Raw genomic sequence first — 10355 nt, 5'->3', positions numbered from 1 at the left:
TTGGGATAGCTGGGACCATCACGTGACGTCCTGACGACTGGTAAAACAAATGTATTGAGAACATCTTACAAACATCCTAAGATGGTCCTCAGTGATGTCCTGGTAACTTACAGGGAACTAGACAAATGTCCTCCAGAGAACATCCTAAAAAATCCTGACATGGTCCTGACATGGTCCTCAGTAACATCCTGGTAACTTACAAGGAACTACCAAACGTCCCCCAGAGAACATTCCCAAGCAGCCATCATGCAACATCCTAAGGACTAGTAAAATGAAAGTCCTGACATTGTCCTATAAAGATCCTGACAAAATGTGAAGAAATCCAAGGGGGATGAATACTTATGATAGGCACTGTATCTGGTAAAAAAGTGGACATGTGCATGTTTGCACCCCCTGTTTTTATTTGCTCCATGGCTCGGGCACCCAAGTGGACTTCAAAAGGCTGTTTGGCTCAGCTCAGTCTCAACTCGCGAAGACTTATTAACTTAAATTGTTGTGCAACATCACGAGTAAGCTCTGGGCATCGTCTTTCAGCTGAAAAGGGGTATTTTCACTGTTGTGGTTCTTTAAGGTACCTTAGGAGTGGAATACGCCCATTTTGAAGGCAGCATCCTTGTCGATTGGGAGCCAATGGGTGTGTTTGAGTAGTAAGGTTAACGAAGCTAACTGTAGACGAAAGTTGACGAGTGAGATTGGGGGGGTACATCTGCGACAGCCAGAAGTGGGGTGGCAGTGTAGCCTAGTGGTTAGAGCATTGGACTAGTAACCGAAAGGTTGCAAGTTCAAATCCCCGAGCTGACAAGGTACAAAATCTGTCATTCTGCCCTTAAACAGGCAGTTAACCCCTAGGCTGTCATTGAAAATAAGAATTTGTTCTTAACTGACTTGCCTAGTAAAATAAAGGTAACATTTTTTTTTTTTTTTAAGTCGGACACTGTAGTGGTTTTCCAACACCAAAGCTCAGATCAACATGGCAGTGTCACCATAGCTGCTATTGGTTATACGTTTTTCTTTATAAATGTCGAAATTAACTTTTCTATACCCCTATATCACACACTCACAAACTAAAAGTGATATTTGAGGTCTCTCAAATATCACTTTCATTTGTATCCCCGTAGCTTTTAGAATTCTTTATTTCATTAGTTTATTTTTCATACCCAGCATAAACTACTTTCGAAACTAACAAATTATGAAACAGGAAGAGGCTGTCCGGACCAGCTAGTCTTCTGAGAATAATGAGCTGTCAATTGTGTGGGCTTTACCATGGCATTAAGCATGTGCTAGAAATTTCCAGGTCGTCAGCGCATGAATATTATGGCAAATAATAAACCGATGTTTGGTATGTTTTTTACCAATACCTGTCAGTCCCATGTCACCCCTCATTGCTCAGCTTTGAATTTTCTGTGATCATGTGTCAGTCAAGAAAGTTGAATACATTGTATGGTAACATCGTTTATCAAATCAAACTTTATTTGAAGTGCATTTAAAATCACAACACATATTACAGTAAAAAAAAAAAGGTTAGATTTTTTTTTAAACGGAAGGCAAAAAAAGACTAAGAAAAAAAAATGAAGGAAAAAAGGATGCTAAAACAACAACAAAATCATATTTTAAAGGCAAAGTAAAAAGGTGGGTTTTCAAGTGTGATTTAAAAACCTCAATTGTGTCTGTCCCTCTTACCTAACAGGGTAAGTCACTCCATAGCTATGGGTCTCTGATAGAGAGAATGCTCCGCTCTCGGCCTTAGTTCTACTGGTATTGTCAACAGGCCAGCTTGGGAGCGGAGCTTTCTCCCTGGGTTATATGGAATGAGCATGTCAGAAGACTGGGCAAGGCCGTGCAATGATTTAAAAGTTAAGAGTAAAATCTGAAAATTAGACTGATACTTTACAAGCAGCCAGTGAAATTAGTATAACATTGGAGTGATGTGTTCATGCCTTCTAGTTTTGGTTAAAATATTTGCAGCATTATTCTGTACAACTTTCTAATTGACTATTTAATCATTATTATTTACCTACACAAGTCATCTGTTCATGCAAGAACATCACAGATCAAAACTTTAGGCATAAACAATTGCTGTGGGAAATCACTCAAAAAATACTTTACAATGCTAAATCTCTGTCGGTGACTGTTGAACTTCTAATTAATTTGGCCTGGTCTTTTGACTATATTCAGGTTATAGGTTGACTAAATCTATAAAACGCATAAAACATGCCATTGTCTGATAGACAGACATCTAGTTATTTACAGAGCTGTGACACTGGAAGGGTCAGTGTTTTTCTAAAATAATTACTCAACCCTATCAATAATGCCTGCATGCAGTACATGAACTTGTCTGAACTCATAGGGGCCATGCTTACAATGTAGCATATTAGAGGCTAATGTAGAGGAACAAGTCTGGTTAAACTCTCAGCTAACAATTTAAGCAGCTGTTAGGATTTCCCATAGGCAAACATGTCACACTTAGCCACCATACTAATGCTAGCTGGTTATGCACAGTTGTATACTGGATATTTCAACCTGCTAGTGAAAGAAATGATAATTGAGAACCTGCAGACTGTGCAGGAATTTCCTCTAGCAGCCTATAGTCTAAAGTAGACTCATACTCTTAGTCGGCCTCATTTATCAACATGCAGAGAACATTCATATATATGTTTCTATGAAAAGCCATTTTTACTAGTCCTCAAGACAGGAGTTTACAGTGGACAGTTCCCCGCAGCATACACGTGTTTCTTTAGAAGAGGAATTGTTGGAGGTATGGCTCAAATATTGGCATATGATGGTTAAATACGCTACCAGTAAAATTATATACTATGCAAATGTTACATTTGAGGCCGGGAAATGTATGTAAAAAAAAAACTACAATACAATTATAGTGTCTCTGTGTTCTCTTCAAAACAAATTATACATTTTCATTTGAACTCTGATCACCAACTGTAACTTTGCTGTTTTGAGGCAGAGCTTGATCCACTTAAGACAATTTCACAGAGTTGATAACAATGAGTTAGTACATGAGACTGGCCAGCAAAGCACAAGCTGTGCAATATGGAGGGAGAATGCGATCATACTTTCTGTCAGAAAGTATGTGTTAATATGTTAATATGTATCATTATTCTTCAAAAGAATACATCTGTAGAGCATTAATGTTGACTTATTTGGTCAATGTTTTTAATAATCAAACTAGCATAGTCAATATCTATGATGAGGCCTCAGGCATAGACTCAATCAGATCAAGAGTTAACTGGCAACAGCCAAAACCCGCATTACTGATGTTTTGTAGGTGTCGGAGGTGTAACTGCGTTGTAGCTGTCAAATCGGTGAGCAGATGAGCAGATCATTGTTACGAAGCCACAACCATCCTACTTGCGTTAGAAGTTCAGAATGAGAAAGTGTAGGCTATATATATATACACTGTAGAAATAATGATGCTCAAATTTAAAATCATTCAAACGAAAAAAAATGTCTATCAGCCTAATTGAGCTCTAGATTACATCTCACATTCCAGTGTTTGAACTTGTCAACAAGGCTGCATGGGATTTCTCGTAATGTGACTCCATGCAGCCAATGGCGATGTCTGCTTTAGGTATAATGCCATGTGCTGCTTGTGGATTTGACAGATCTAACGCAGTTCCACCTCTGACACAGCCCCAAAAATAAGCTATATGGTTGTTGGCTAAAGCAGATCTGATTGAATATAGCCCTTAGTCAATCAATACACACATATCTAGTTGTACTCTGCAGCAAGGACTTGTTTAGGGTCTTGAGTAATTGTACATTTGTGGAATAGAGAACAAATATGAGCAATGAAAACTTTTGTAAATCCCCAAATATTTGTGAAACTGCTTATATAGACGATATAAACAAAATACAAACATAAATGTGCACTGCTAATGATTGTTTAAGAGTTCTGGGTTCGGGATCACAATGGTTCTGTGTCACATAATATTGTTATTAAAGGTTTGTGCTGCTGCGACTTTTCCCTGTATCTACAAAGCAGTTGGGAGTGATCACTATTCATAGCTAGGCGGCGAGGCAGCAGGACAAACAAAACACTAAAACGCCTGTGCTGATAAGGCAATGTACATTGTGGAAAAGGAAAAGACTTGGCTGAGAGTTTCCTTTTGCAAGACTTTGCAAACCGTAACTACCACATATAGATCCACAACTTAATCACAGAGGTGACCAGATGACTTGAGATTTTAGTTCTGGGTTAACCGAGATTACTTGTGCGTAAAAGTCCATAGAACAGTAGGGACATGACCGACTTAAAAATGGTATACAAACACAAGAGGTGCTTAATAGGAAAAAATATTTGATAATGCTGCTTGAGTTACCTCTCCCTCTCTTGGACCCTTCTCCTTCCTTTCCCCCACAAAAATGTCAACGTTTATAATGGAAGACATAAGATGCAGGGGCTGAAGCCCTGGAAATCTCATAAGCTCAAGTCGATGATGATATGCTCGAAGATCTGTGTATTGCCCTTGAAGCTGGAGGAGAAAATGAAGTCCCGGCGGTCGGTGGATACCACGGTAAAGGAACGTGGTGCCATGATGTACACCTCTTTGAAGCGCTCAAAGAGTTTCTTATCAGCGTCCCACAGGTAGATCTGTGAGAAGGTAAAGTCGCTGCCCAGGGCCAGATAGTGGCGCTCTTTGAAGGAGAATGGCTGGAGAATCATAGCACCTCGTGAGGGCAGGGATTGGATCTCTATAAACTGTTTGCCACTCCAGCGGAGTACCTTAGAGTCACCTATATAGCGCGTCATGGCCAGGTAGAGGTCCTCCTTGACTCGGAAGGTCTTGACGGCCACCACATCCTCCATGTTGGGGATCTCTCCCTGCAGGGCAAACGTCTGGGCATTCCTGCTCCACTGGTAGATTACAGGCACCTGGGAGCGGCTGGCCAAGATGAGGTGGGACTTGCCATCCAGATCCACAAACTCAGCATCAGTGTCACGGAACCACTCATGCAGGGACTGATAGGAGTAGAAGCCCTTGTCGTTCCACTTGTAGAGAGTGGAGAGCCCCGCCTTTGAGCTATCGGCAATCACAAAGAACCACTCGCCAGCAATCTGGAAGGCTTCAATGTCGTTGGGCTTGGAGATCTTAGATACCTCAATATCCTGAAACTTGCTGAACCTGCTCTGGTCTTCATCAAACTTGTATATGTGAGAACCACCAAAGAGCTGGGCCACTATGACAAAGACCTGGTTCTGGATGATGACCGATTTGCACCCAACAATTGACTGGCCTAAGATTTGAGACACAGAATAGACACATTTAGAAATTCAAATGATAGTTTATTGGCTTTAAAATACTGGAAATATATTAATTAAGGATAAGGAAGAGAAACGGCACTAGATATAAACCACAAAATTATTGCTGATAAATATGCAGCACAATTTATGTTCTCTGTATATGGATATGATTTATGTTCTATGTATATCACTGTATATATCAATGACGTCCCTCTCGCTGCTGGTGCTTCTCTGATCCACTTCTACACAGACAATACCATTCTGTATACTTCTGGCCCTTTGGACACTGTGTTAACAAACCTCCAGATGAGCTTACAACACTTCTTCCGTGGCCTCCAACTGCTCTTAAATACTAGTAATACTAAATGCATGCTTTTCAACCGATCGCTGCCCGCACCTGCCTGGCTGATTAGCATCACTACTCTGGACGGTTCTGACGTAGCATATGTGGACAACTACAAATACCTAGGTGTCTGGTTAGACTGTAAACTCTCCTTCCAGACTCACATTAAGCATCTCCAATCCAAAATTAAATCGCAACAAAGCATCCTTCACTCATGCTGTTAAACATACTGTACCCTCGTAAAACTGACTATCCTACCGATCTTTGACTTTGGCGATGTCATCTACAAAATAGCCTCCAACACTCTACTCAAAAAATTGGTTGTAGTCTATCACAGTGCCATCCGTTTTGTCACCAAAGCCCCATATACTACCCACCAATGCGGCCTGTATGCTCTCGTTGGTTGGCCCTCGCTTCATATTCTTCGCCAAACCCACTGGCTCCAGGTCATCTATATGACTTTGCTAGGTAAAGCCCTGCCTTATCTCAACTCACTGGTCACCATAGCAACACCCACCCGTAGCACGTACTCCAGCAGGTCTATTTTACTGGTCATCCCCAAAGCCAACTCCACCTTTGGTCGCCTTTCCTTCCAGTTCTCTGTTGCCAATGACTGGAACGAACTGCAAAAATCACTGAAGCTGGAGACTTACATCTCCCTCACTAACTTTAAGCATCAGCTGTCAGAGCAGCTTACCGATCACTGCACCTGTACACAGCCCATCTGTAAATAGCCCACCCAACTACCTCATCCCCATATAAATACTCATCAATATTTAAGCAGTGATCTTGTCACCTGACATTCACAATGTAATGTTTAAAAAAATGGGAAATATGATACTGGAGCTCAATAAAGCTTTGTGTATACAGTGTTAGCAGGTATCTGCATGTATACTAACACTGTGGTTAAATTAAACATCCTTCCCATTAAAAAAATAATTAAAACATAAATCGTGCTGCAAATAATAATTTCACTCATCCTGTCTATTTGAAATGTTACTGTGCGCTTGCCCACAAGTTTGTTTGAGAGAGGAATATGTCAGCCTCAGTGACATAAGATGTCATGTTACCAAATACCTGTGATATTGTCATAAGTCCTGAAGTTCATCTCAATATGGTCCCACTGTAAAACCATACAACTCTCTGTGTTGGGTGCAGCGATGGCCACATAGACGTCATTTTTATAAGAGAATGTGTCCACAGACAGAGACTCTGATGGCACCGACTGATGGTGGATAAAATCTGTGGAGAGTGGGAAATCTTAGCATTAGTATGATTTGTAATAAAACATGTTGTGCAGTGTAAACTAATCTTGAACTAAAGTTTTACGTAATTGGTTAGCTGCTGAATTAAGTTCTGGGTCCACACGTGTTAAGAGATGAAGAGATGCTAGTATGAGAAGCGGAACTGGAACGAGGAGCTACACCCTCTCTCTTTACTGGCTGAATGTCCCCTCCCCTTCTGAAATTTGAAAGATGCTAACACCTGCAAAATTGTGATTTATCCAAATAACCAGTGATGAAAAACCCAAACACTGGATCAACTGTTGCTCGTTATCCTATCACTGATGAATTTGTTTTGTAGAACGCCCCTCATTTTGAAGTCACACAAACGACTTCTAGGGTGACAGATTCAGACAATGTCCAGTCGTCAGGCAACAATAAAAGTAAATTGCACATAAATTCAAAACTGTAATGTTTGAATTCAGTCTTGTCAGGTAAACTGTTGTCATCAGTTGTTTTGAGAATTTCCTCATAAAGTGCTACTATCGTTATGCATAATATGCTTCTCATAGTTTATGGCAACTCTTATAAATTATATTATCATTGTAATTAGTTTATGTTAAGTAGGCCTTATGATGGAGGGCTCAAGTAAGACCATGGCAATTAGCAGTGGTGTAAAGTACTTAAGTAATACTTTAAAGTATTTTTACTTAGGTAGTTTTTTGTGGTATCTGTACTTTACCATTTATATTTTTAACAACTTTTACTTCACTACATTCCTAAAGAAAATGATGTACTTTTTAATCCATACATTTTCCCTGACACCCAAAAGTACATGTTACATTTTCAATGCTTAGCGCGACAGGAAAACGGTTCTTTTCAATGCTTAGTGGGACAGGAAAATGGTTCAATTCACACACTTATCAAAATAACATCTCTGGTCATCCCTACTGCCTCTCATATGGCGGATTCATTAAACACACGTGTTGGAATATGCCCCTGCCTATCTGTAAATAAAAAATGTAATTAAAATGGTGCCGTTCGGTTTGCTTAATATAAGCAATTTTCTCTTACTTTTTCTCAAGTATGACAATTGGATACTTTTTCTACCACTGCAACTAGTCAGCTCCCTCACCAGTTGAGATGCATTCATTGTGCAGGCTGGCCATGTCGTTCAGTCGCTTGTCCTTCATGTCCTTGGGTCCGGCACAAATTACATCGGAAACCGTGGCATTGGTGCTCTTCAGCCACATCATCAGCCACTTCGCACGGCAGTCACACTCAAAGGCATTTCCTCGCAGGTCACTTTGCAAGGACAGACAACCAGATATCAGTCACAGCATAACCATACCCTAGCCCAGTAGTTTACAGATTTTCTAAACTCCAATTCTGTCAATGAAACCTCTCAGTCGCCACAGCACTGAACCCGCACTTATAAAACATACAAATGAGCATCTCTCTCTATACTCATGCGTCTCCCTCTAAGTGCAGCATGTGATACTATTGACCATCATATTCTTCTCAGACGCCTAGAGACAAATGTAGGTCTTCGAGGTCGGGCGCTCTCTTGCTTTCGCTCTTACTTGTTCAAAAGACTCCAATTCGTTCTATTAGATGATGACTCCACCCCCTTAACTAGTGTAAAATTTGGCGGCACTAAAGGGTCTGTTATTGTTTTCATTGTATGAAAAATATTTAGAACTTTTCATTTGGTTTAGTGGTCTGCAGAGCTCTTTAGAACGTTTTGTATCTGCCAACCCTCCCACTGCGATATGTTCTTTTTGAAAATATGAGCTGTTTGGAATGTCTTATAATCAAATTGATTATTTGATTGATTTTACATTAATGTCATGCATATTCCTGATTCCCAGCCCACATGGGCTTATAAGACACTTTATTGGCTGTATCCAAATAAAATGATGATAGTACATGCACATACAGTACCAATCAAAAGTTTGGACATACCTACTCATTCCAGGGTTTTTCTTTATTTTGACTATTTTCTACATTGTAGAATAATATAGTGAAGACATCAAAACTATGAAATAACACATATGGAATCAGGTAGTTACCAAAGAAAGTGTTAAACAAATACAAATATATTTGAGATTCCTCAAAGTAGCCAACCTTTGACTCGATGACAGCTTTGCACACTCCTGGCATTCTCTCAACCAGCTTCATGAGGTAGTCACCTGGAATTAATTTCAATTCAATTAAAGTGTTTTGTTAATTTGTGGAATTTCTTTCCTCAATGTGTTTGAGATAATCAGTTGTGTTATGACAAGGTAGGGGAGGTATACAGAAGATAGCCCTATTTGGTAAAAGACCAAATCCATATTACGGCAAGAACAGCTCAAATGAGCAAAGAGAAATGACAGTCCATCATTACTTTAAGACATGAAGGTCAGTCAATCTGGAAAATGTCAAGAACTTTTAATGTTTCTTCAAGTGTAGTCGCAAAAACTATCATCGCGCTATGATGAAACTGGCTCTCATGAGGAAAGGAAGACCCAGAGTTACAGAGGAAAAGTTCATTAGAGTTACCAGCATCAGAAATTGCAGCCCAAATAAATGCTTCAGAGTTCAAGTAACAGACAAATCTCAACATCAACTGTTCAGAGGAGACTGGGTGAATCGGGCCTTCAATTGCTGCAAAGAAACCACTACTAAAGGACACCAATAATAAGTAGAGACTTGCTTGGGCCAAGAAACACAAGCAATGGACATGAGACCACTGGAAATCTGTCTGATGAGTGTACAAAGAGGTGTACATCATGGCGCTAAATTTGAGATTTTTGGTTCCAACTGCCGTGTCTTTGTGAGACGCAGAGTAGGTGAACAGATGATCGCTGCGTGTGTGGTTCCCACCATGAAGCATGGAGGAGGAGGTGTGACGATAGGGGGGTGCTTTGCTGGTTACACTGTTGATGATTGATTTATTTAGATCAAGGCACACTTAATGAGCATGGCTACATAGCATTCTGCAGCGATATGCCATCCCATTTGGTTTGGCTTAGTGGGACTATCATTTGTTTTTTAACAGCATAATGACCCAGCACACTTCCAGGCGGTGTAAGTGCTATTTGACAAGGAAGGAAAGTGATGGAGTCCTGCATCAGATGAACTGGCCTCCACAATCACCTGACCTCAATCCAGTTAAGATGGTTTGGGATGAGTTGGACCGCAGAGTGAAGGAAAAGCAGCCAATAAGTGCTCATCATATGTGGGAACGCTTCAAGAAAAACATTCCAGGTGAAGCTAGTTGAGATGATGCCAAGAGTGTGCAAAGCTGTCATAGAGGCAAAGGGTGGCTACTTTGAAGAATCTAAAATCTATTTTGATTTGTTTAACCCTTTTTTTTGGTACTCCATAATTTCATAGCTTTGATGTCTTCACTATTATTCTGCAATTGAGAAAATAGTACAAATAAAGAAAAACCCTTGAATGAGTAGGTGAGTCCAAACTTCTGACTGGTAATGTACATAAAAACATAGAGTTGAAGTCAGAAATGTACAAACACCTTAGCCAAGTA

At 40.1% G+C, this 10355-nt stretch overlaps 1 protein-coding gene across 1 annotated transcript in view; it reads right to left on the bottom strand.

Annotated features, from left to right (window-relative positions):
- Window positions 1–2955: 2955 nt before the first annotated feature.
- Window positions 2956–10355, bottom strand: part of lgi2a (leucine-rich repeat LGI family, member 2a) — a 29674-nt gene continuing 22274 nt past the window's right edge. Inside the window, exons 6-8 of the mRNA XM_020491226.2 lie at window positions 7959–8128; window positions 6678–6842; window positions 2956–5250 (exon numbers count right to left, since the gene is read on the bottom strand). Coding sequence (XP_020346815.1) covers window positions 4433–5250; window positions 6678–6842; window positions 7959–8128 — 1153 coding nt within the window. The 3' untranslated portion in view covers window positions 2956–4432. The remainder of the gene's footprint in view (window positions 5251–6677; window positions 6843–7958; window positions 8129–10355) is intronic.

The sequence above is a fragment of the Oncorhynchus kisutch genome, linkage group LG9 (assembly GCF_002021735.2).
Source record: "Oncorhynchus kisutch isolate 150728-3 linkage group LG9, Okis_V2, whole genome shotgun sequence".
NCBI classification, from domain to species: domain Eukaryota; kingdom Metazoa; phylum Chordata; class Actinopteri; order Salmoniformes; family Salmonidae; genus Oncorhynchus; species Oncorhynchus kisutch.
Note: the sequence above shows the minus strand (reverse complement) of the source record. Positions and strands in the feature narration are given on the sequence as shown.